Source organism: Apteryx mantelli, chromosome 2, assembly GCF_036417845.1.
Source record: "Apteryx mantelli isolate bAptMan1 chromosome 2, bAptMan1.hap1, whole genome shotgun sequence".
NCBI classification, from domain to species: domain Eukaryota; kingdom Metazoa; phylum Chordata; class Aves; order Apterygiformes; family Apterygidae; genus Apteryx; species Apteryx mantelli.
Window position 1 is genome coordinate 3,421,789 of NC_089979.1, and position 27,746 is coordinate 3,449,534.

General features: G+C 43.4%; 1 protein-coding gene across 4 annotated transcripts in view; it reads left to right on the forward strand.

Moving 5' to 3' along the window:
* The window catches only part of TSNARE1 (t-SNARE domain containing 1), a 427,700-nt gene that overhangs the window by 207,807 nt on the left and 192,147 nt on the right, over positions 1-27,746 (forward strand). Inside the window, exon 9 of one of the 4 annotated variants that reach the window (XM_067292264.1) lies at positions 17,946-18,415. The exons of the other annotated variants lie outside the window; for them this stretch is intronic. Coding sequence (XP_067148365.1) covers positions 17,946-18,056 — 111 coding nt within the window. The 3' untranslated portion in view covers positions 18,057-18,415. Of the gene's footprint in view, positions 1-17,945; positions 18,416-27,746 lie in introns of those variants that run through there. 4 annotated transcript variants of the gene reach the window in all.

Genomic DNA, 27,746 nt, shown 5'->3' on the forward strand with positions numbered 1-27,746 from the left:
TAAGCAGTACCAAAGAACACTTCCAGATGCTAGAATTCAGTCATTACACTTCTAAGTTATTATAACATTTCCCAGCACACTTTTGACCCAGACCAGCCAGCACTTGCCCAAATACCGATACCATTCAAGAGTTAGCGTGTTTTCTATCAGTAGGTTTGATGCAGCCACCCTGTTCATAGGGTAGGAGGAGTAAATAGTGTGGATGCAGATATGTGCATGCCTGTTTGCTTCAAGTCTGGAGAATGGGCCTCAGCATGTCCCATGTCCTTGTGTAGCTGTAGCCCTATTGATTTGATGATTTGATCACAATAATTTTCTTTAGTCTTCATTGACATTTGGAGAAGAGGAGGGATAAGGTAAATTAAGGGTAAATTCTTCAGGAAAATGTGCAAGCCTAAAGGCAAAATAAAGGATATATGAAAATAACAGCTGAGCCTTTTTGAAAGTGTAGATAAGCCTTAGCCAGTATTGAGAACAAAAAGCAGCCCATTCCAGCAGATGCATATGGAGATTGTTTTCCAAGCCTGTTGATTTGCCCATTTCACCCCTCTTTGTCCCCTTGTGGTCTCTGTAACTTACCTATTGCTTCAAACCTAAATTACTTCCTTTCCACCTCAAAACCCTTCTTAGACAACCTCCGCATCCTTAGCACGTTGATTCTTGTCTCCAAACCACCAGTGTCATGCTGGTCAGCACCGGAAGGTTGTACTGGAGTTTAAAAGGGTCTGTCCTGAATGGGCCAGTTCTGTTTCAGTGTTTTCACTGTCAATTTGACTTGCTCCTTGTTTCCCTCCAGGTCATGCTGTCTCAAGCATCCATGCTGGCCTTGTGCTAGTTCGCTTCCAGGCTTCTTTGTGGAGCAAGTCAACTTAGGGTGTGTCTATATTAATGTTTTCATTTCTGAGGGATCGGCACTTTTGGTGGGAATCTTCTGGTTATCCTCACATCCTGTGATTTAGTTCACATCACAGAGCGCTCTCAGAGCTCACAAACTAAATTCCCTTTGGAGATACTTCAACAGATGTACTCCAAGGGTACACCTCATGGACTCTAACCAGTAATAGGCAGTTAGTCCTTAGCAACAGGCTGGAGAGAGCCTGAGCTACTCCTTGAAGATACTTTGGATGTTGGGTCCTCAGCACTACCTATTTTACTCTATGCATCTGATCCTCCTGGTCTGCACTACTTGCCAGAGTAGATCCAGCCTTACGTCTTTTGAGAGCAAACCACTGAGAGGATAGTTCGCTTCTTGATCTTCTCCAGCTAGCCAGTATGATCCCACATTGCCTTAAGTTTGGCTTTTTCCATGCAGAACAGTTCCCTGGTGCTTCCCCAATGGGTCTTATGCCCTACGCTGCCATGTACTTTTTTGCCATGTCCTAGAGCCCATAACGTCATCATGCTAGAGAAACTTCCACATCATGCTAGATGAAAATTGCTCCAATAAGCTCTGAAACTGCTCTGTCATGGTATTTGGCACACTGTACAGAGAAAACACACACAAAATAAGATTATATTTCAGGGCTAGAGGGGGACCACACGGGATCCAGCCCAAGTGCCATGCAACGTGAGCATAGAGCCAGTCTATTCTGAAGGGTGCTGGCTTTGTGTGGTGTGCTGTTCAACCAGTCCGTACCAAAAGCTTAGGAGCCAGGGTCCTTTCCCTGGTGCAGCCCACAGAGTATAGACAACTCAGCAACAGCCTGGAGGATGGACTAGGTAGCAGTTGCATACTAAAAAAGCAAACGTAGAGAAATCACACACATATACACACACACACACAGAGTTCTTGCTCTATTTCCTTCTCTTTAAGTTTCCACTTTTTACTAAATGCTGCTGTTATAAGTATATTGATATACATCCATCTGGCCCATAAATCCAATGCATCCAGACACAGAGGCAATAAAACAGCACCGGGCAATACACTGAAAAATTCTTTAATCATGTCCTTTCAGCCCACACATCATTTTTGCTAGGACTACTTGGAAAAGTCCAAACTTTTTCTTAGTGGCAGAATAATGATGATAGTAACTGGCTAAAAGTGTATTTCATCCTTTTCCTTGGGAAATGATTAGAGCTTACATATTTTTGCAATTAGTTTTTAGTTAGGGATGTGACCTGAAATCTCACTTTGCAGGAGAATGCCGTGTTTGGTAAAGTACTTCTAATGAAACTGTAGAGGTTTCTGCTATGCAGGAGAATTTTCCTTTTCCAGCTTAGGTTCTTAGTGCCTAATCCAGAGACTGTTACTATCAAAGAGAGTCTCCCCCTACACCCTTCATACACTCGTCCTTTTGGTGAGTTTGGATGAAGGAGCTACTAATGAAAGCCCTGGTTCAGCAAATCACCTAAATATGTCTTAAGAGCTTTGCTGAATAGGGCTGGACATTAGCACATACTAAAAGTGAAATATTTCTTCTGCAGAAGGAGAAAATGGTGCTAACACACAAATTATTTGTTAATAACCTGAATTTCAGGCAGACACATATCTGCCTACATGTGGATAGAACTGGAGCTGAGTTAAAGGCTCATATCTTACCTGTCAATGTGCATTGATAAGGTAGAGAGCTGGAGAGACATCTGGAGTGCTTCTGGTGAAATATTGTGTAGCTTCTACAATTCTTCTCAATAGAGTGTTAATATATCCTTTGTTAAAAGGATGCGTTGCTTTCCTCCTCAATTTACTACACTTTTGCCTATTTTTTTCTGTTGCCAGATTATGACTGTCTCACTAACGGTAATATCTTGCTCCTATTTCTGTTAGTACAGACAGTACAAACACCATATGCCTCATCAATACAATTATTTTTGTGGATGCAATTTGCTGCCTTGAAGGGGAATTACCACTCTCACCTATCACTTATGTTAGAGCAGCTCACTCTCCAGTACTGATTGATAACTATGCAGATCGATAGCTCATCAACCAGCCACGATCCCTTAGCATCGCTTTCAAGAGCTGCTACTGCAGATCTGATGTTGTGCCCTCCTGGATGGAGCACCATGCTTTCTTTTTGATTTCTTTCTATAGTGAAATAACTTTCTGCAGTAGCCAGTTGCTTCGGATCACCCGACTGTGAAATAAGAAAGCTTTTTTCCCCATTTCCTGATGGCATCTGTGGGGCTTTATTAATATCCATGAAGCCATTTAACTCAGTGGAAGAGAAGCATTATGGAAGTGTAGAGTGTTCTTATCACCAAAATCTCCATTTCCCATTTACTGAGATACACACTTGTTAACCTGTCGCTCCCACAATCTGGCTTGGGGCAATTCTGATCTTTTTTATCTAAGCTTATGTCCTGAACAGAAAAAGCTGATGTGGCAAAGCCCTGGAGCAAGCCATCCAGTCCTGGCTGGTTTGAGCAGGAGTCAGCCCTTCTTGTGTAACTTGGGAGAGAGAAGGGTGAGACAAGTGTCGGTGTAAAGACAAGACCTTACAGAGATTACAGGGGAAGGGATCACTGAGAAGGCGATTAAAATCCACATTTCGCAGTGAGGCCCAGGTCATGTTCCCTCTTCTTTGCCAAAAGGTGCCTGGTTCTTTATAAATTAGCCTTGACAGTAATATTCTTAAAGAAATTAGAGTAAACATCACAGACAACAGTAACAGTATTAATAGTGGATGTCAAATTTTGGCGGCTGATACCCAAGACAGCATTATTTTATGTCCTGCACTTTGCAGACTTATTTTCTACTGGTATTCTTTAATACTTTTAATTATCCCTTTATGTAAGAGGATTTTATAGAGCTGTATTTTTATGCCGGTTTCAAAAGCAGGAAGGAGAAGACACCTCTGTTAGTCAGCAGAAAACCCATGCAAGTGGTCTTCTCAACTAGGGGCTTGTCAGCTTTGTAGTTTCTGTCAAACCAACCTATTGCATCTCTGTGCCCCCATCCTTCCCAAAAGCATCTTCTCCCTTGCCCTTTTCTAACTCCAGGGCTCCCTGTAACTCCTCCATGCCCACCCACGTGTTTGGGGCTCTACCCTCTCCCTCAGTCCTTCCAGTGTCTCTGAGTCCCTACATTCCCTTCTCTCCCTTCTCCATTGGAGGCTGTCTGTGTTCCCACCTTGTCACTGTGGGGTCCCATCTCACTACGCCAAGGTTTATGCACCCCATTCACCATCCATCTTCCTGGTGTGCCCCTCTGGCTGTCATTTCCTTCCCCATGTTGGAGTCTTCTGTCCCCTTTGTCTTGAGGCTACCAAACAGCACACTTGAGGCAGAAAGACTGTTAAGACTCACCTAGGTGTTATGAAGAAGCGCAACTTTTTTATGTTTGAGGCGGACATGAATTGCCCTGTAAGAGGAAAGTTGTCATCATTGGATTTCAAGACCCAACTGGATAAAACCCTGGGCAAGCTGATCCAACCTCGCAGTTGGCCCTGCTGTGAGTGGGAGGTTGGATAGAGACCTCCTGCAGCCCCTTCCAGCCTGAATTATTCTGTGATCCTATGATCCAATTATTCCTCCTTCTAATCCTGACTGCACCGCTGAGGGCTACCAAGAGCTCATGCCTTAATCTTGCCACAGCCTATAGCCAAGACATCTCTATTTCCCTGCCTGCACGAGGTTCTAAGTGATTCTCATTCTCTCTCCTCTTCCATTCCTTGTCACTGCAGGCAGGGATTCTTGCCTTGGTTGCCTCTTCACATCATGCTTATTACTTGTTTGGGAGAATAGTTAAGATATTAGGATGTCAGCATCCTTTCCTCCATCAGGCAGATGGGTGGAAGTCAGTAAAGGCTGATGCATGGGAAAGCATCCGTGCCCATGTCTGCACCTCCCTGAAAGAACAGTCTCTGAGGCGGCTGTGTGCTCAGTAGGTCTGTGTCACATCGATGTCGTTGGCTTGTGGGCATCCCATGGGCAGCCTGTCCACGTGCTCCATCTGGCCCTGAGTCATTGGACTTGCCCTTCACTGGTCTGGTGAACAGACCTGTTAGATCTACAGATTGCTGCAGAAATATCTGAAAGTGTGGCTGAAATGGTAGGTGATCCATGTTGGGATTCAGATGCAGTCACCTGGAGGGTAGGCACTTCTTCCTAAGCTGGTTGCCTAGAGTCTCTTTAGAGTCAGAGGAGGGAAATGGGGATGTCCAGTACTAGACTGGACCCCAAGAATGTCTTGAATGCAGAACCAGAAGCTAGGCTTTTCTGAGCTGTTGTTTAGAGACTGGGAATCTCTGTGTACTTTGGAAGGATACTGAAGAGCTCTGCCACATTGTCCCTCTTTCCTAAAGTTGTTAGGTGCGTCCTTCACATTTCTGCCAATTTGCCAGCTGTCGGTTGTAATGAACTATGTGTCGCTTGTGCAGCCCTCTTCCCCCATGCTCCTGCAAAGCATCTCGTTTGAGTCCTTCGCAGGCTAGCATGAACTTGCTCTGTCTGTGCTATCAACTGCCACAACGTCCCTCTCCCATACACCAAGCTCACCAGAAGTCCTATGGCCATTATCATCATGATCTGACCCTTACTAAGGGCAGAGATGCATTAACTGAGATTCAGCAGAGTGCTAATGTGTTGCTATGACTATTGATCTTACTGGATTAGCCCAAATAGATGTATCCTTTCTGAGCACAGACCAGGAACAGATTTTAATGGAGTTTGTTGAAATATGTTTCTTAACATATTTCTCAATTCATTACTCCAGTAGAGAAAAGAAGCAAGGAATGGAGAGCATAAAAGTTCTCTGAGAAGACTGAATAATGTTCATTGCCTTGCAAAAAGCTTTTCTAGTGCTTAGTATTACTGGGTGTTGCTAGTTGCATAAAACTTATAAAAGCACATGGTTTAGCCCTAAATGTTAAACCTCAAACACCAAAACACAATGGCTTTTACGTATTCCTCTCCTTCCTGGAAATGCAGTAATCATACAAGTATCTGGGTTGATGCAGTGTCCTCACCTCTGTATCGCCTATATATATTGAAAGTGAGCTATTCATTATGAGTCGAGAAGAGGACTACGTATATATAAGTACTTACAACTAGGGTCATACTTTCAGAAGAATTCAGACCTATGTGGTCTTCTCCAGCAGCAGCAGTGGGATGTAGAAGCACTGGGGTCAACCATTTAGTGAAAGTTCAGTTGCTTTATTTAGGAAGGGAAAGAGAAATTGACCTTTTAAAAAAAAAGCCCATTTACTTATGTAGGTGTCAAAATACATTTTTTTGGGGGGGAGAGGGGCAGAATTTGGCCTCTTGCTGATATTACCAGATTATTGTGAATAGAGTTGAATTATCTGCTGATTTAAGGGTGAGGGATCACTGTTGAAGGAGGGAAGACAGGGGCCTCTGGGGTCAAAGATCTCTCCATATCCAGCCTGGCTTTTATACCATTACTCTGAACATCTTTTGAGCTATCAGGGGCTAAATAGACCTTTTCTTTCTGGATCTCTGTAGGAAATCTCGTGAATGTCTAAGACTTCTTTCTTTCCATGTGCGTGCAGCAGGCAGGGCTGTGTGTACACAGCAATGCGCATTTCCTTACCTCTGTGATTTTTGGCACCAAAGGCCCCGAGTCCTATCTTCCCCTGTCAGTTCCTGTCCATGCAGCACACATGGGACCAAAGCCACCATGAATTTGTTACCATGCTCACATCCGCCTTTCCCAACTGGGGAAACTGAGACATTATGGATTGTTTTGCTGTCAGTGGAGCTCCGCAGAAATGTAAATACCTTGCATAAGACCAGGGAAAGAGCCAGTATTAGTGCCAGGATTAAAATGCTACCCATTCTGTCGTTCTGCATCAAATTCCCTTTTGAGCCTGCTGTGATGTGAGATCCAAATACTAGATCTGGCATATTTGGGTTTTAATTTTTCTCCCCTTATTTGAATTGCTAGGCAGATGGAACTTACTCTTGTTCACAAAACACGCTGTCATCTATCCAGCTTGGATGAAGCTCAAGGAAAGTGCTAATCATCATTTGTAACTGAAGGCAGATCTCCCCTACAGGGGGAGCTTGCTGTGCTCTGAAGTTTAGCCTGTGATATCACGACTTTATCAAGAGAAGCTAAATGGCAGCCTGTCTCTCGGAGGGCGCATGGCAGATTGCACTGTCAAAGAGAGAGATAACTTTTTGCCCTCTGAAAAATCTTGAGATATGAAGATGAGGCTACAGGAGGGAGGACAAGGAGAAAAAGAGCTGCTAAGGTACTTGTATGCATAAAACACACCTGGGGGAAAAAAATTACAGGAGTGTCAGCGATGTTGGACAAAGTGCTGTTAAGCTCTTGAAAGATGACTAATCTCCGGAGTGCCTTGGGACTGACAGACAGATGTCCACAGTGGGGGAAGCAGGGACAACGCTCAGAGCTGAGCACTGGAGACTTTGATTAGCATATGCTGATTTTATGAACTATGGTTTGCTGCTGGCTGCACTCACAAAAGAGGTCTGCGTTCAAAGCTCTGGTGTGTACAGCGGCACTTTGCGCACGTCAAGCTTCTTGGCGACCACCTTTCTCCTCAGGACATGATGGGAGCCCAGATAGCTGCCAACAATGACGAGGAAAGAGTTTAAATCTAGGACATCACTGAAGACTCTTGTACTCTCTTTGAGAGCAATACAAGGAGAGATTGCTGTTTTCTCATGTAAGAACAGGCTCATCATAATGTGACAGACAAGTTTTTGAGGAAAGCAATTACTGTCCCTTTGCCTGGCTGGTTGATTTCAGGTATTGGCCATAAATTCAGAGATTTTCTGAATTTGTGGATCTTTTCAGCTTCTCTATCCTCCTTGCTGGTGAGGTTTCTGGTCACCTGAAGTACCTTTGGAAAGCTCCTATTTGTCGGTCATGAAATTAATTTGGTCTCAGCCAGGAGGCCGTACTCCAAAATTGGCTGTACCTGATCACTGCAGCAGAAGGGGCTTGTGTGAAGTAGCCCGTGCTCTCCACGTTGTCCAAAACATACAGAGGACCTGCTCCTGGAGAGTCGCAGCCCCTGCGGTTTTCAATGGTTTGGGTCTTTCTCGCCAGAACTCAGATGAAAGCAGAGTTGCCTCTTTATTCTTGTTCTTCTTGGTGTGGGATGGAAGCAGTGGGGAATGATTTTGAAGCAAGGGTGGGGGGCCAGTGAGAAGGCAAAGTAGCGGGTGCCTTTAAGTCTTCATTGAATCCGCAGAATGTCATATTTAGTCTCATTTAAACAGGCGCTAGAAACATATTGCCATGCGGATTTCAGACCATCGGCCTGATTTGATTAACACATACTGCCAGCAGCAGGGACCCAAAAATCGCTCCATTAGCATTAATCCCTGCATTTTGCTTTATCTTTTAAATATTCCTGAAAATGAATTCTGTGGAGCACCTCAGTTATCACTGGAGGCATTACTCTCCTTCCTTCTTGCTCCTTGTTAAATGCAGATGAAAAGAAAAGGAAGAAAAAGTGAAGAGCAACTGCATGATGTGTCAGGGGCTAGCAGACTAATGTTTTTATTGCTCAGGAGCTGAACTTCTCAAGTGAAACAAATCAATATCCAATAACCCCTCACTATTCTGTGATAAGAAAACTGTATTAAAACAGAAGCAAACCAAACTAAATTCACTTCTCCTGAAAGATGTTTTCACAGTGAAAGCTCAGTCCCAGAAACTCATCACCAATGCAGCATTTGACCATCAAGAAAAGGGAAGAAATGCCGTTCCTAGAAGAGCCACGCAAGCACCAAGAGTGCCTCTGACTTCTCTGCCTCTCCGATTTCAGCTCCTGCTTGTGAATAGGAGTCTCAGTGTTGGCATGCTGGGAGTTCTGGGATTAGGTCCTTCCACCTTGGGTTTATCTGGAGGAAATAAAAGGAAATCCTATACCTTTCCGTGGTGGTCCTGATCGCTAAAGAGGGAGCCATCTTCTACTGTGGTCTGACAGGGACAAGCCATGTTCCTTCAGCCGATTACCCTGTTGTCCATTCTAATCCAGATCACTGCGAAGCGTTAAGGAAGGTGACTTCAGGTGTTGCCATTAGAAAGTCAAGTTGCAGAAATAAAGCATTAAAAATAAATGCCACGGTGGAGTTGCTGAGCCAGTGAATAAAGAGCTTTAAATGCGAACAGCACACGAGGAAATAGCCGTGCATTTCTCTCCCAGTCATCTGTCACCCCAGCTGAGGATTAAAAGCTCTGTGTCTTTAAATTTAACTCCAGGTGTGGCTGAATGTCACACAGTTTTACAGCTCACCAGTTAAGATTTAGAAGTCTTTTCCTTTTATTTGGACCACAGTTGAAGGCTCATCACTTCTTCTGAGACGTCACCTCGTAGGAAAGAGACCCAAGGTGGGGGGGGGGGATGGGGTCTGCCATAAATCAGTGGGTTTTAAGTATAGATAATGTTCCCCTAAACACACACCAGCTTTTAGGAATTTGGTGAGTAAGGTAGTTTGCTTACAGGATAGGCCCTCAGTTACTGGAGGCTGGTATAGATCAAATGACTTCAGTGCTGATTTTTACCAGGTACGAATGAATTGGTGTTTCCTTTTGAAGGGCTTTCAAACACCTCCAAAAAAAAAAAGCCAGAACAGCATTTCTTTGGTCTGCAGCTTTCCTCTCCCCTTGATATTTTGTAAAGGCACACAATATTTTACACTGCTGGGGGTGGTGAGACCTCGTGGGAGCACAGTCCTTGCTGTGGGCAGAGGGGCAGCCTGGGAGCAGAGGGAGCTGGTGGCTGGAAGCTGTGCGACATGGAGCAGGTCTGGGCCAGACTCTCCAGTGGGGCATGAGATGGGGAACAAGACTAATATCACCAATGTCATGACAGCATTATCATCTCATAACTGGGGACAGTGCAGTAGTAGGTATATTTGGAGTTCTGATGTCCCCACAGCACCAATATATCGCTCACCAGAAGCATGCGGTGATTACACCACAGTGAAGTCTTGACTGTTCAGGGCTGTAAAGAAGACGGAGCCAGACTCTTCTCAGTGGTGCCAGTGATAGCATGATTGGCAATGGACACAAACTGGAACACAGTAAATTCAGTGTTAACATAAGAAAACACCTTTTCACTGTGAGGGTGGTTTAAAACAGGAATAGGTTGCCCAGAGAGGTTGTGGAGTCTCCATCCTTGGAGATATTCAGAAGCCATCTGGACATGATCCTGGGCAATGTGCTCTAGCTGGCCCCTGCTTGAGCAGGGAGGTTGGACCAGGTGATCTCCAGAGGTGCCTTCCAACCCCAACTATTCTGTGGTTTTATGACTTCAATTCTAGCTCTGTCTGAGATCTCCTTTCTTTTCTCCACTCGCCTTAAAATGGCTGTATTAGTTCTGCAGCGCTTTGTGCGGGTGGGGTGAGGTTTAGGTTAAACACTGTTATATTAATACCTCTGGCTAATAGTTTTCATCTGATGCCTGTTAAATTGGAGCATCTACTGTTATATGCCATCAAAAAGACTGCCACCATAGCACCGGAACGGCTCTGAGAAACCAACGCTTTGTTTCACAGGTGGGTTTTCCCTGTGGGCGTCAGGATGGCACCGTATTGCGGCAGGTTGATCTGAGGGGATGGTGGAGCAGATGGCTTTGCGTTGCCTGCTCTCTGATGTTTGCGACCTTCAGACGAGGTGCGGCAGGGGCCGTTCCTCCACCATCCGGTGGCGTGAGTCCCACTGAAGTGCCACCTGACATTGTTCCCGTCTAAACAAAGACAGCGGCATCTTGCTGACGGTATTACATTAGCACGGTGATAAATTACTTCTTTCCTGCTAAGTGAGCTCAGGGTTGGTCAGTGGTACCAGACTGGCAACCTCGTATTGTTTATTGCCCTGTTCGTTGTGCTTCCTAATATCTCGTTTGCCGGTTTGGAAGGCACTGATGCGTTGAGCAGGGGTTTTCTTTGGGCTGCTCAGGTCTGTCTGGTGAACTCACCAGCTGAATGTAGTCACGTGAGATTTACAAGCCATTTTAATTTTTCTCTCTTGCATTCATCGGCGTTGAACATCATTCACTGTCGTATTATTTAGAGTGCTCAGGTCTTTCCGATGTTCGTGACAGCCCTTTCTAGTCTTGGCAAGCCTGACTGCAGAAGTGCAGTCTGTTTCTGCCCAGAGCATCACTCCCAATGGATGACTTTACCTCTTTGGTGTAACAGATCCATGTTACTCATTTTTTCCCTGTTTTCTAAATAGTTGTTCCCTTGCTGCCCTACACACACAGCTCTGTGGTGCAATCCCCATGCTGAGTCTTCTGGGGTGGGCCAGACCCTGCTTCTCTCACTAGATAACTCCTATCTCCATCTCCATCTCCATGGGCACGACCCATCTCCATGTTTCACTTGTTTCGGCAGGTTTTTCCATTCTTCAGCCTCAAGACTTGAGTGAAGATTTTGACAGAGGGCTCAGAGAAGTCGGTCGTTCTGCCTGTAACCCGTGCAGTGCCGTGTGCTCTTGGATAGCCGTGCCTACTCTACCTACGTACTCTCCAGATGAGGCTGTTCAAGTGGTCTTGGACTGGCTGGTAGTCCCCCCTAAAAGGGGCAGACCAAAAATTATAGTCATAAACAATCTTCTGCGCTAGTAGAGAGTTTGCATGTTAACGTGGATCCATTTGCCAGACTATCATGATGTCAGACTAAGATTTATGTTATTTGGTTTTTGTTTTTTGGGTTTTTCTTTTTCACCACTGATTCCCATTCCTGGAGTGCTAATGAATATATTAAACAAGATGGCATCCAGCAAAAAGCCTTGAGGCTGGCTGCTAACCTTTTGTTATAACAAAAACTGACCTACTTTTGGTTGTTGTTGTTTTTTTAATGACCTGCTTTTGCACTTGACATTGTTTTGTACCTCACTCCACGACAGTTACCTTCTGTAGGCATCTCAGGAGGGACAGTATCACAGGCCCTTACAGGCTGAAAAAGAATAAAAACACAGCTGTTTTGCAGTTTCTTTTCCTTTTCCACCGAGCTGTCGACTCATTTAAAGAATTCCAAGGGATAAACGAGATATGATTTTCCTTTGCGAGGCCCAGACTATCACAGCCTTGTGTGTGTTTTGTAGTTTCGTCCCGTTTTAGCTATTTTACCAGGACATGTAAGGTTTTATTGCTCTACTTTTCCTTCAAACAGGAGGAAGGAAGTTTCAGGAGTTTTTGTAAACCTGGGTTATTTGCAACCTGTAGTCCACAGCAGGGGTTGTTTTAAGTAAAGATTAAATGTTACTGTTAGCAAGTCAGCTGTTGTATACTTTAGCTCATTAGGCCTTTTTGTTACCTGGAGCTGTTGGTTGCTGGAGTGTAGATGTCTCCATCTGGCTTAGTCACGTTAAGGTACCATTGCAGTCAGTAAAAATTCACTTTTAGGACATCTGCTGTGATTTAGACATCGGCTCAACCAGGAGCTGAACTGCCGTCTGGAAGTGCCTGTTTCTCTCCACTTATTAGAAGTGCTGCTTACGTGACCACCTTAGACGTACGTGTATAATCATCAATATCTTTTTTGTTTCTTAGACATATCTCACCCAGACTGTCTGGACATAACATTATTGTTCTGGATTTTTTTTTTAATTTTTATTTTTATTTTACATTTGAATGACAGTGCTGTATCCCTCCTTCTGTCATCCCCAGCTCTTAGAGCATCTTCTCACTTCGGGTGTAAGTTAAGAAGCTTTTGTCACTTGGTCTTTCGTCTTCAGCTATTTGCTTTTCAGTGCCCAATCTTAACCTTCTCATTTTCTGCTTACTCTTCAGCATGTGGTACAATATTTTAATAACAACATTGTTTTACCCAGTCATTCTGGTCGTGATGGGTCTGGTACGGTTGGAGAGAAGAGGTGTAGTATTGTTCTGATAACCATGGAGTGATGACCCCATAAGTGAACACATTTATAAACTGTGTCAATCTGTGAAAATGAAATTAAAGAAAAAGTGTCCTAATTGTGATGCTTACTTTTAACTGAACAAATGAAAAGCTTTCCATTGAGGTATGTCAGGGTTACCTAAGTAATATTCTGGCAAGTTGCCCTTTAGTCAACGTGACCATCCATACCAGCAGTGAAAAGGGGAAAAATCAATTCTATTGAAAAAATAATAATTTAATCTAATGTTAATTACAGCTTAGTTCAGGAGAAGGAATTTATATTTTAATTTAAGAAAGTAAAGTGAAAATGTGAGCAACAAAAAGGCTGGCCCTCCTCAGGATGAAATTCTTGCTCTTTGCTGGGGAATGATTCAGTACATCCTGTGATACGACCTCACAGGCTAGCAACAACATCTGGAAATAGGCTAAGATTTCTAGAGCTGACAAAAGATATTTTCCTACTGTGGCTGTGGCGTCTAAAAGACTTACAACCTAAAGGATGCTCCGAGTTCAGTTCTGCAAATAAAAGGTGAATCTATCCACTGACACATCCAAAAAAAAAAAGTGTATCCAAAGCCTGGGAGAAATGCAGAAGAAACTTGAATATAATTTCCAAGTGCAGTTGGACAGAGGGAAATATGCATATAAAAGCTGGATTGCACGGCGATCGTATCTCAGAGACGGTGTCTGTGCGCCCGTTCGTATTGACCTGCTCTATTTGTCTTCTCCGCGGGTCAAAGCACAGGGCTGAGCAGCCTCGTGTGTATCCGTCATCGGCATAGCGGGCAGCAAATTCGCACCAGCCCTGAATGCATGCTCTGTTCCCCCCGTCCCGGTCCGGGTCCCGAAGGATTTAAATTGGTCCCGAAGGATTTAAATTGTTAGACCCTTTGGAGCCTTGCAAAGGCTCGGGGTGATGATGCTACCTCGCTGCTTACAAGGCTCTTTGCTGGGCCGTTGAGCAAACTAGAAGTTGCCATAGGAAAGCTGAGCCTAAGACAACAACAGAAAAAACCTGGAAAGGTTTAACCCTGTGGTTTCTTCGCTGATGAGGAAATGATTCTCTCTGCTGGCTGCCGTTGTTAGTGCAAACTGTTCAGGTCTTCTTCCCTCATGTCGGTATTTTCCCTGCATTGAAATATTGTTGGGGCAGAAAGGGAACTGTGACCAGAACAGCCAATACGCATGTATAATTCCTTGGGTAAAATTTCTGTTTTCCCATGGCTTGAGTCGGATCATAGCCTATTCTGGTTTGATTTAGGTGATTCTGGCAGGCAGGAGGTATCACAGCGAGCAAGGATGCGAAGTACCTTGCTTGGGAGATGAGCAATCCAATTTCTGCTCAGCAGGGGAGCAGGGAAACTTAAAACCGGTAGCATTAATGGAGAATTTATCAGGAGAAAGTGAAAAGGCTAATAGCAAACGGAAATACAGCTGCACTTCCCCGCAGTTTGACTTTTCCTCCGTCACACAGCTTCACGTTGTGTGATTATAACGTCTTCATGTTGAAAATCGTAGTAGGTCATGGCATTCATCTAGCCCTCCCTTCGGCCCACTACCCCACGGAAGCTGGAAATAAAGGTGAAGACAGGGGGCTAAACAAGAAATAGAAGAAAATTCCAATTAGAAGGAGGCCCTGGAATTGGCAGCTGTCAGCAGCCCGCAGGACAAGTGATAAAATGCTGCATGAAAGCAGCTACAGTGTGAAATGCCACTGACAGAATAACTAGGATGGGAAATCGCTTTATAAATGTGCTTACCAGGGTAAACAGATGTGACTGAGGGCAACTCCACTCTGTCACTAAACGCTAGAAAGGGCAAAATTTATGGCAATCTATTTTTTGTTCCAAAAAAAAAGATACGAAACAAACCCCAAAGAGGCTTCGGACAGAGGTGAGGCTTCAGTGCACATGTCAGGGCTAGAATTGGGGCAGAAACGCTCTCTATTAATAAACCACTCTGAGAGTCCAATAAATCGAAACGTGGGCATGCTTAATAATGCGGAGAAAGGGGGTCCAGCTACCGACTGTGAATGCTTCGGGACGGCAGAGCCGCTCTGCAGGCACAACTTGGGTTCCTGCGGAGGCAGATTTTGCAAGGGGTGTTAGTCTTGATGTTCTGCAGGTGGCCGAGATGCTGGACAGTAGCTTTTCGTGGAGGCAGCCCAAGTTTAAAGACTCCTTTAGTCCTGCTGGCGGGAGATGAACAGCGGTTGTTAAGGACCAGGGAGCTTAGACCACCAGTTGATGCCAAATAGCCATCAAACAGCGAGAACTTATTGCCACTAGCCAAAAAGCAAACCGATGGCTCAATCTCCTCTCACCTTTAGAAGTATTTGAACTACTTCAGTGGCTCTTGGACTTGTTTGACCAAGGTGATACAAGTGTGCTGATATTACTTATTGTTAATCAAAAAGAAAAAAATATATATTTATATATCTGTATATCATTTTACTCTGGACATATAATCTAGGATATGATGGGTATAGTGTTTAGAGTTCTCTGTGCTGGAATATGATTCAGTTTGCCAATCTGCCGTAAAAAAAAAATAATTCTTCACTCAATTCAATCTTCATTCAACAGGAGGTTTTTTCAAGATATATTTAGCTTGAAAGCAGCTCCCCACACACACTTTTCCTTCCACATTCCCAGCCCCTTCCAGCTTCCCCCAGTTCTTCGCTCTGGGAGCTTGGGGCACCCGGGTTTTGCCTGGAAACAGCTGAGGCCCCTCATTTGGGTGCAGACCCTCACCTGACTTGTTTACAATTTAAAACTGAGACTTTACAACAGTCCACTGAAAGCTGATTTTAATTCAGGGAGCATGAGCGGAGCGTGACTGCATATGCGTGTTTAAAACTTTCTAATAAATTGGAGCGATGAATCCAAATATCTCTAGATTAGCATTTCCTTGAGGGGCTGGTGCAGGTGGGAATGAAGACAGGATAACTGTTTTACTTCTGCTTTGAGTAATTACTGGTATAATAAGCGCAGAAGTATTTTTTCTGCCCCAGCAGGCGTGCTTGACAGTGGCTAAACGCAGGCTTTGGGCAGCGGCTGTGTTTTGTTTTCACGCACAGCTGATAGATGGCACCTTGTTGTTAGGTTTCACTGCCTGCAAACGCTCTTGTTCCAGGCTAAAAAGGTGAGATGCTGCTGTCTGACTGGTATCTGTTGCTGTTTAATGACGGAAAATGTCTTCGCTGCTGTTGATAAGTTGATTAGAGCTTACTGAGTTTTGTCTTTCGTTTCCGTGGGCAGGGGTGTTCAGCGTAACCGAGATTTGCTGAATTTGTCTTAACAGGTAACAGCTGGGGAAGAGGTGCACGCTTTAATCAGTTTAGTAACTCGAGCTGATAGGAAGGTTGGGGATGCTGTCTTAAACAGTGCATCTCTCTAACCTGCAGGGTTTGTATTGACTGCATTGGATATTAGACCAGCGGAGTTAGGGGGAATCTTTAAATATCATCAAATCTGTCTCTCCGTGCTAAAACAGGATCAACTACCAAAATCATTAACATCTTGTGTGAGTACCACTGCAGATTAAAAAATTTTGTCCATAGAGAACAGATTATTTCCTTCCTGTTTGCAACAGTCCTGCTTATTTGAAAGCCGTTATCATTCTTTCTTCCAGACTGGAAAACATGCTACTTCCTATTTTTCCTATTGAGCTGTGTTTCTGAGATCTTTGGTCATTTCCATGGCTTTCTTTTGAACTTTCTCAGGAGGGCTGACATATTTCTTGAGGTGCCTTGCTCAAAATTGGACACAATATTGCAGCTCACAAGTGCCAGCGTTGCCCCAGCGGCCCTCACAACCTTCACTTGAGAACTGCTGCCTGGCAAGTTGCTTCCTATTCTGTATGTCTAATTCGAGAACTTTGTATTATTTTCCTTATTTGACTTCATCTTTTCATCTTTTTTTTTTTCTTATAACATTTCCTTAACTTAACAAGATCACTCTGAATTCTAATTGTATCTTCTGACAGGCTCAAACTCCTTCTGAGCTTCACTGCATCTGCATATTTAATAATCATCCTTTCTACTCCATCACCCAGATCGTTACTGAAAAATCCTGGTTAGTTCTGGATGGAGGACAAACCCACGAAGAACTCATCTCAGTGCATTCTTCTAATCTAGGAGCTAAGCATGGAGAACTACTTTTTAAATATGGTTTCCCAGCCAATTTTACAGTTCTTTCTTCCAGACCATGTTGCCCTGCTTGTGTATTGGTCATCTGCTTCTTCTCCCCTTGTCCTCAGCTGCGTTGCCCTGCCCTGGAAAGACACTAGTTTGCTCTTGACAAATCCACACGTGTTGCTTCTCATTTTCTTGCTGACTTCTGTGCAATTGCAAATCGTACATTTGACTATTCGTCCCAGCATCAGTACTGTTGTTGGGTGGATGGGGCTGACGTTAAACTGACTGGCCTGTAATTCCCAGAAATTTTTTGGTTTTGTTTTATTCACGTTGTACTCTCTTTTCCAGTCTTCTAGAAATTCACCCGATATTTGCCATGAATTTGCAAAGTTAACAGCGCTAAGGTTGCTTCAGCCATTTCCCATAGGATTCCACTTTAATTTTCATGAGGCCCAGGCAGTTTGATCATATCTAGTCCTAAATCTCAGCTCCCTGAGTCCCCAGTTTGGTTTCCATTGACTCTGAAGGAAGCCCAGACCACCTTGCTGAGCAGTAAACATATGTATAGCAGGCATCTACATGTAATCCACCAACTGCTCTCTGTAAATAGCAGCTCTGTCTTTTAAATGACCTAGGTCTTTCTCTCTGAGAGCATCTTCTCTCCCTCATGTGACAACAACACTTAACTAAAAATTGACAAAGTAGAATTGATGATTCATTGTTTGAATGAGATCTGTTTTGGTCAGAAAGAGGGAGCTGCGTGTTGATAGTTCATAACCATCATTTTAGTTCGTGAATAGTAGTATAACTCTCAGTGCTGCTATTAGATGGACAAAAGATTTCCGGATTTGGGATGTCAGACACCATCTAATATTGTACTGGAGATCTACATACATTAGCACTATTATGGTTTATATCTATGTATCAGTTGTGTTTCTATATCTAGCACTATCCAGTTTGCTTTTTAGAAAGAAACATGCATCTACAGTTGCAAAACTTTGTTGTTCCATTTGTTCTTCCTCCCCAGAATTTGGGGTCCTTCTGCAGAAGAATTCAGTCATCCCTACCTAGCTGTGCAGAAAAAAAATATCATTTGAAGGTGACTCTCCAAAGGAAGCAAGGCCAGGGTTCAAAATGATCATCCTTTGGCCTTCCACAAATATGGGACGTCTTTCTTGTCTCGCTTTTCCCCAGCTCTTACTGGAGAACTCCTTTGAGGTCTTCTACTTCTAGTGATGCTAAACAAAGACAATGGACATGTACAGCCCTCTTTGGAAGATGAAGGCCAAAACATCAGTAAGAATTGTCTTTTAGCTGCCTAACTAATGTGACATGAAGAGAAACTGGTGGGAGAAAACTGCTCTGGAGACTGAGATTAAGGTGGTTATAAAGAACTGAATGAAGGTGGTTTGTAGCTGAAGAAAGACAAAAGAAAGGAGTCTGAGAAATCTCAGGCATTTAAGAGTAAAAACACAATGAGAAAATGGAAGGGGAAAAAAAAAAAAAAAGACCGTGCTGTTATATTTGTTTTTTCTGCCTCCTACTGTAAATAATAAACAGCCTGTACTGGTGCATGGGGTTATTCCTCCCCCGGTGCAGGACCCTGCATTTTCCTTTGCTGAACTTCATGAGGTTCATGTCTGTTAATTTTTCCAGTCTGTCCAGGTCCCACTGATAAGGTCATCTGAGGAAGGTCAATAATAATATTCAAGAACTGGTCCAGATCAACAGAAAGTAAATGACGTTTTAGACAGTGCAGGGCATTATCAGTACTAAAGCATGGCCTAAGCAGAAGCTCTGAGGAAGCAGTTGCATATCGTTTTGGAGTGTCAAACATTCCTAATCCGACTAATGCTATCTAGCTCAAGGTGGTTACCTTGCTGTGTGCCAATACAACTACGTTGTCTGCAAGGTTGGGAGATCGAGCTGCATTTCTGAACCATATTTTTCACTCTGGGAGAGGGGCCCAGATGTAGTTGCTCAGATGATTCTTTCTCCTTTTGCAGTGCTACCTGCCATGCCTCAGACTCATCTCAAATCTCCTGAAGTCCCACAGATCTGAAATATTTTCCAAAGGTGCCTGCCTCCCTCCTATGAGGGAGCCTAAGGAACCTTTTCTTCTAGGTGGGATGACTCTGAGACCGTGGGAGTAACCAGCATAAGAGTTTGAGGCTTTCTAATCTGCTTCTAGGGCACATATTGCAGAAGCAAATCTAAAACATCTTTTCTAGGCTGCTCAGCCAGTGGCACCCACCAGAGAAGTGCAGCTACCTCTGAGATGTAGGCAGGCAACTGCTCATCAGCACAGTGTAAGACACTGTCACAGTTTAAACCGGGAAATGGGAATTTGCAACTGGAGAATACATGCAGACAGTTAGAAAGTAAAACAAACTGTCTTTAGCATCCGCCTTAGGCCTTGGCACATTTTATCTGATGGGAAGGTGTGTAAGAAGTAAGAGCTGTTTGGATTGCTTTTTCTATTAGAAATTTGGAGGTGATCCAAAGGGAAAGAAATGAAGAAGAAGTATTAAGTATAATTTATGAAGAGAGATTACAGGAATTTACCAACTGCAGGCTCAGAAAGTGCAGCAGTGATTAGTTGAGCCATGATGACCATGGAGAAATACTTGGCGTGTAATAGCATTAAAAAAGGAATAGAATAATTTAAAGCATTTAAGGTTGAGGATAGTAACAAATTACCAAGTAGAAACTAAAGACAAATAGGTGTAAATTAAACATTAAGAGAAATCCGTGAACAATGAAATTAATCATTTTGGATATAATGGATGCTTTTAAAAAGAAGCTCATACATACAGAACAGAGACTAAAAGCATGTGAGGTTTTCTTTGGAGAATCAGCTCCAGCAAGTCTGATTTTTGCAGGAGGTGAGAGCAGCCAAGCCCTTCTTTTATAAGTCTTGGCTGCAGTTGTAATTAATTGTCCCTCAGATGCCTTTACACAGCACTTATGTCTTTTAACTAGCCTGGATCGTTGACTAAAAATATTACACCAGATGAGTGTCAACAATATGGTCTTAATTACTGCAGTCCACAGAGCCAAAATCTGGCATAGTCTACAAAGAGCGTACCATTCACTTCAGAAACATAGGGGAATAAAGGACATTTTATTTACTTGTATGGAGGACGTATCTTCTCTTTGCCCAATTTGTACCACTGAGACATGTACTTCAGGAGCGTGTGAACCTTGGGTAGGCCCAGGCTATACGGAGACTCAAGGAGCTGGTGCTGTCTGCAGCTTTTGGAGACCTGGACTCCAACACCCCGTCTTTGATGGGAACAGCCCTTTCATCCCTATGTGTCCTATGGGCAATGTTGGGGCAATGGGGTTAACCAACCCCCAGCCAAGAGATGATGATAAGAAACAAGTCCTGTTGCTGTGGGGAGCAGTAAGACTGGTACAGAAGCCGTTTCCTACAATGAGGACCTTTAATACAGATAAAGATGTCTCAGGCCTATCTACACTGATATAGGGTTGACCATTAAATAGCTGGCAACCACTAGGGTCTGCCCTTCTTCCTCCTCTGTGTACCCTTCTTGCCTCTCCTCTCAGTCTTGCTTCTGTTTGCATGTATCTTATCTGCAAACCGTGAGCCAGTAGCAGGCCACCAAAACAGTTTGCTCAGCCTGTGACCCATTCCTTGCTGTCCCCTTCTCTACAGACCCTGAGGTCCTTCCTCCATGGTGTCAACAGACGTGTACCCATGTTGTGGCCAAAAAGCAGCTGGCTCCTGTGATACGATGGGCATGCAAGTGTAGGTCAGTTCACAGCGTGGAGAGCTGCTTGCATAATTTACCCTATGATCAAGCTTGTGCTTAACGCAGTGTAGACTGCTTGGATTTGGGCTGTGCACCTGCAGCTTCCTGAAGATGGAGGACCTGGCTTTAAAACCCTCAGGGATATATGTGAAAGACTACAGGGGCGTCCCTGCTCCAAAACTGTGGACACCGCTTGTAATGAGGACTGTATTATCTCCAGACTTTGTACAGAGTACAGTAGTTTCAGCTATTTCCAAACTGAGAATTGGCAGCGTAGCAGAGAATTGTGAGAAGATGTTATGTATTGTCAGTTTTCCCCTCTCCCTTGTCCCTTCATCTTTTCCCTTTTGGCTAAATTTTTTTTTTCTTTTTTTACCCCTCAGGAATAAATAGTGCTCCTTAATGAATCCCTTTTAGTTGATAGCCGCAGATCAGACTCTGCAATCAGTATTTTATTTAAGTAAAATAATTGAGTGGCAATTGATAATACATGACGGCTTAAGATTACTCTAATTGCTTGGTTTCCCAGAACACTCCTAAAAAGAAAATGAATCTCTCCATTGTATTCTTCCGGTTAAATGACCCTCATGGAGATAAATCCAGAGTGAAGAAGTAATAGTGCTGCAAACAAAGTGTAGAAAGAGTTGAGGTTTTTGTCATAATCTTTGCACAGTTTCTATTTTTGAAGATAACATACCGCCTGCAATAAACTACCTTTCCTGGGGCTGGTATCAGTCAGCGTGATAGATTGCAGCTACTTCCCTCACTACTCGAATTAGTTTACATGTGGCAGCCTGGGGCAGAAAGCAGAGGATACTAAAGGAAAAGTCAGTATGTAAGATATTGAGCTTGGAGTTTGGTTATGGATTTCCATATCTTTGGTCACTTAGTACTCAGGAGACTTTCTTGTTCGGAACAGCTACAAAAAAAGTGTAGCCGTAAATATTAAAAGCACTTTATTTTCTTTTTTAAATGAGTAAGTGTCCCCAAACAAGCATTTCTACAGAAAAGAAAAGTTTTTCGTAGGTTGCTGTATGAACCCATATATCTCACTTTTCACAGTTTGTTGCTGAAGAGACCCATGGTTCATTGGAGTGGTTTGGAAGCTGATATAAAATAACTATGTAATATAGACTAATAGTTCCTGGCGGACAGGTATCCACATCATAAACCAGTCCCCGGCAATTGCATCTTATCGGTGTGTTTATTGTCCAGCTCTTGCAGAAAGGACCAAGTGATCTGCGGCTCAAAAAAGACTTTTCTCAGGCAAGGCTATGGGTAACTGTGGATGGCCAGATCTCCAGTTGGTGTGGCATTAAGTTTTACACTTTGCGTTGTATTTCATCTTCTCTTTCAGGTTGTCAGGCTGGCAAATTTCACAAATTTGAAGCTCTAACTTCTAATGGATATGCTCTATCAAGAGAAGCTTTCTTCTTATCTGAACATTTTTATTTCCAGTATATGCAGGCCACAATGCCATGCATTTCCTTACCTGTATTTACATTTATTCTTTTTTTGATCTTTTATGCCTTTGTTTTGGTGCTGTCTGACTACCTCACAAATGTAAAGGAATTCAGCCTCAGAATGGCCTCCTGTATTCAACCCCTGGGAAGCTGGGGCAGGTGAGTTGCCCAAAATCACGCAGAAAGTTTTCTGGTGCACAGAATAGAAGCAATATTTCTAACCTGCCAGCTTCTTTCATTTATAACCCAGGGTTTTTTTTGTTTTTGTTTTTGTTTTTTTTTTAAACACAAGGATATTGATCTTTCTTTAGTGGTAGAGTAGGTAAGAACTTGTTTATGGGAGAGCACACTTGGTTTTGTAGCGTGGGTGCAGGTGTTTTGTTCCATAACACTGTAAGAACAGATGCATAACCTAAGAAAAGTTTCGACAAGTATTAGCTGTGACCAGCCTAATGCATTTTTGGTGTTTTTATGGCTTCCAAATATGCATTATAAAGTCCCAGAGGCTTGTGTCGCCTGTACTGACAAAGTGCAGCAACACCAGACACAGAGCCAAAGGAAATAAAATTTGCAGCATAACCCCTTTCCGAGAGCAGAGTTGACGTTCTCCCTTGTACTCAGAAGAGTGATGAAATCGCTTTGTTCTTCATTTAGTTTCTTGGCAGATCTCCCTTCAGTTTTCCCTCTTTGCCAGCGAATCGCTACCAGCGCCTTTGTGAGTTTCTGGGGGAAGTGGTAGGAGTGGGAGGGAGGTGGGAGCGAAGAAGGGGAGTGCGTTGAAGAACGGGGACATGCACACGTTCCCCTCCGTCGCGGAAGATTTCTGAAACGTCGTTCCATTGTTCTGCGCCTTGGCGTTGTTGCGTAATTCTTGTTCCCCGCTCAAGAGCGTTGCTTCTCCGCTTTCCGAAGAGCGCCGTTCCCCTCTCTGCTCTGCCTGATATCGAGCTATCATACCATTAAGGCGAAGATAAAATGGAATCAATGCGGCTTTTGTTGTCAAAACTAAGCAAGGCCATCTCTTTTTTTTTGTTTGTTTGCTTGCTTGCCTGTTATCAGAACATATCAGCGTTTGTGCTTATCTTGCGCCGTGGTGTTTAGCCAGGAGAGCAGCCTGCGATTTACGTTCTGTTTTGCGCTGCTGCAGACAGAAATAGGCTGCGTTTGTATCTCCGCAATCTGCGGCGCCTCAAATGCTCATTTAACACCTGGTCTATATTGGGGGCCAGTCAGATCTTAAAAAGAAAATTATTAGCGCATCTATATATACAGCTCCTGTTTATACGGTTGGCTATGTTTGTGGCTGGGTATAGAAAAAGACGTGTGTGTGTGCCTGTTTGAACAGTCACATATGTTTATGTATTTCTGAAGTCACCGACTTTTATAAACTGCTGGGTTTGAAATAAATTTTGAGCGTAAATTAATATGAAGTTCAAAACCATGGGTAGTATCATGACTTTTCTACTTTTGTGCATGCCAGTTTCCCACATAGGAAGCGGGGATACCTCCTTAAAAGCAGAGCTGCTGAAAAGCTCACTCATTAAGGTGTTTCCCATTTCTAGATCTACAGCATTCGAAAAGGGTAACGTGTTTATTCCTAACATTTGTGTTATTATAGTTTTCTGAGATACCAGGCCAGTTCTGGCCTTCAGCATGGACTTGGAAATGATAAATAAGGAAAATACCCGCCTTAAACAGTCTACGATCTATATAAGGGCAAAAGACACTGAGGGATAGAGAGCACATGAGTGATAGCGATGGGGATGCGTGCTTGCAGGCAATCTGGTCTAAATGTACGAGTTGTGACGGTTCAAAGCAAGAGCGTGCTGCAAGAGGCGGCTAAAAGATCCTAACGGTCCATCTCGCAGTGATGTGCTATTGCCACTGTGTGCCACCTCCCACACCCTTCAGGAAGTATCAGAGCTAATGACACCTGTCATTAACACAGGCTGCAGAGATGTCTTCAAATGAGCTGAAGGTGTCTAAGAGGAGAGACGCTTTCCAAGGGAATGGCCTGTCAAACCAGCTCATGCTCAGATTGCTGCTGGTTGGAAGTCACACAGCGGGGGTGGTAGATATGGTGAGTGGGAGGTTGAGCGTCCAATTCATTCAAGCACATCGTTGAAATAAATAGTAATCGCGTCTGACGTGTCAGCAGCCTCATTAGCGTGGCCGAGGACAAGTGGGCTGCAGCAAACAAATTGCCACCTTTTCCACTCTTTTCAGTACTGGAAGAGAAGTTGCTCCTGCCTCTTCTTCAAATATGCGGAGCAATTTGGTCTTCCCACCCTCCAGCCTTGCCCCTGTCATCACACACAAATTTGCTCAGACATTTTCACCAAAGACAGGACTGTAGACTGAACATATCTCAGGGCGTGATGAATAATACTACTGGCTGGCTGGTTCCAGGATCTGTCTTTATTCATCTCTGTTGAGGTGCCCTCTACAGTGGCCTCACCTCTTTTTAACGAGGATGAGGCATCCCACTTTCCAGAGCCTCTGGTTTGCTTCTGCTGGACATGAGCACTGTTTATGCAGTGCTTCTGAGCCCGCTGTCCCCAGGAAGACACCGGATTAGCATGCTGAAGCTCAGCACAGCTCTTTTCATTATGCAGTACAGTGCTACGCTTCCCGAGATCACACCGACCGCTAAGAGAACAAAAAGGAGCAGAAGCGCGCGCAAGCGAGCAAGGGGGAGAGAGAAACTCCCCGCGCTGGCTGTTGTGCGGTCCCAGAGGAGATCTAACTCAGTCTGTAATTGCTGTTCTGGATAGCTTCTGCCCTCAAAACAATTTTCTGCTGGTCTGTTGTTGCTTAGGCTGAATCAGTTTGATTTATAGAATGTCATTTTTTTTCTCCCCAGCCATAGACAAGAGAAAAATATTTGTTGAAAGGCTGTTGCAGCAAGATTTAGTTTTTGCCCATCTAACATCAAAGAAGCTTGCTGGGTTTTTTTATCCAAGCTTTTTCCTTTCCCTTCCTTCCCTACCTCTCAGAAGAGAAGGGGGGAAGATGAACACCGTGCTTTGATAATCATTTCTGTGTGCTCGGGATCTGTGGTTCACACATGCTGGGCCACAGGGTAGGAGGTGCCCCAAGGTGTTGCAGATGGGCCAGTGTAGGAGGAACATCTCTTTGGTAAAACATACCAGAAACTGCAAAGAGCTTTTTCTTTTCGGTTTTGTTTTTCCAAGGATAATGAACACTTTCTTTTTTTTTTTTCCTAGAGTTCCACATATTGCAATGCACAGACAGACGTTATATTACATGTTCCAGAATCTATTTCCAAGTAGATTATTTTGTAACTCTCCTGGCTATTTGTTTGCAGAATGGATGGTGGAGCAGAATGGGAGATCACTTGTAAAATTCAACCTCACCTGAACACTGAGTCAGCAATTAATGAAGATGTTAATTGGGAGTCCTTTAAGGAGTGGTGGGTGGTTTGTGAGCACATGCAGACACACACGTGCTAAATGGGAGCGACGCTGCCCTGTTTTTCACACAAGCCTAAGGCAAACATCCTTAGAAACTGTGACTCTTCCCTTGAGGACTTCAGTTGACATTGATAAAGGATGCTGGGATTTCGCTAAACATGAGAGAGAAGTTATTGACAGCACATGCTTGTTTTTTTGCCCTTTTGTAGAGAGCGTGTTTCCCCTTCTCTGCTTTATTTAATGTTGTTCCCGTGGCTGGAATACAGAAGTGTCCTTAGAATAAGATTGAGGTCAGGGCTACGTTGAAAGTTTTCAGCGTGGATAAATCTTCACCCCACTAGTCATACGAGTGGAAGCGAGGGCAGGTTTACTTATTTGCTGTCTTGGTGAATACCTCAATAATGTTCATTCCATGGGGAAATAGGCTGCTGGGATTTATGATTAGATCGTTCCCATCTTGGGAACGAAGTCTGGATTTTATGACTCAAGTTGTTCCCGGATTCGTTTTAAAAATGCTGAAACTGTGGTCGTGTTAAAGTAAAAAATGGGAAATGTAAATTTCTAGTTTAACTGTGAACTCATACTTCTAAATATTTCGAAAAGCTTCCGTGGAAGCGTTGGAATTTCAGAAATTTTTGGAATTTTTTTTTCCTCTTTGTTTTTCATCTTCTGAAAGCAGTTAAAGATAAGGAAGGCAGTTTACGATCCCCTGAGACTGAAAGAACTTACTTGTACACAGAGATGATGCGGTTTTGCAAATCCTTGTGCGTGCTTTCGATGGTTGTCTATCATTTCTTCTCTTGCTGCTCCCTCCCACATCTGCTCCCGCTCACTTCCCACCCTCGTGAGTTTGTTCAGATGGAAATGGGCGAGTGCCTCATCCTGCAAACACTCGCTGCTTTGCAGGGACGCTGCTCACTTACAGTCTCAGGTTAAATCACTCCAATACTCCTGCCATTTTAACCTAGTAATTTCTGTTACGAAGTTTTCAAACTAGTTCTCTCTTGTTAGAATTTATTCTTCAGATCTTCAGGGTCCCAAATTCTTGCATGCCTCTGGCTTTCCCGTCTGCCTGACTTGTTCATTGCTTCTTCTTCTCTTCTTTTATGGTCGTCTTCAGCTGCTGCCATTTCTTTCGGCTTTGGAGGTTCCCCTGTGTCCTTCTGCACGTGGCTACTTGAGGGCAGGGACAGACTTTGGCTGGGTTCAGTTCAGTTTCATTCAACTATCAGTTGGCCAACTTCTCTTCTTTAAGCTCCTTTCTTAAAACCAGGCTTCAGGCTTCATATTTCGTACGATAGAGCTAAACTGAAAAAAAGAAGCAGGAACATAAGTCCTAGATATACCCTGTTATGAAAGGTCTTTATTTCTAGCTGTTTTTATTTCTTCTATTTTTTTTTTCTTGTGTTTTGCTTACGTATTTCAGATACTTGGAAATTTCATATTGCCAGGTTAAATTATACAACAGATTCTATGCTTCAGGTCACATTAGTTATGCTCTGTGCTTTACAATTCACTCAGTTTTGTGGTTTTTTTTTTCCTTAAATACAGTACCCATTTTTTTCTTTTTCTAAAAGCTGAGCGGCAGGCTGAAAGTAATGCATTTTTGTTGAACAATAATTTTAAGCAAGGTTACAACGTTTTGAATGTGCTCTATGCTTGGCAACAGCAGATGGGTAGTGTCCCAAGTACCTGAATATAAATGGCAAGTCTGAAGCACTACAGTTCATATACAGCACTGAATTTCCTTTCTCATTCTTCCTTTCTGTTTGTGCCATGATATCCTGGGATCAGTAGGCAGAAAGCCCAGCTTCCTGCATTGAAACTAGCTGAGGAGGACCGTGTGAGGCATCAATATACCATCTGATCTTTCTTAGACCAATCCATTTGCTTTATTCCGGTGGAAATACTGGAGGGAGGTATAATGCAATAATTCACAATAACTTCTGTCTAACCAAATGTATGTGCAAATATAAGTTCATGGATAATATAAGTTTAATAAGTCAATATAAGTTTAGGCTGTGTTCACTTGAAGTGCTATAAAAGAAGCAGAACAAAACAAAGTAGATTAACTGGAGAGTAGAAAGAACACAGTTTATGTTGCAAGCAAGAGAGACCAGTGACTGATGTCAATGGGAATTTAGCCAAGAGAGAC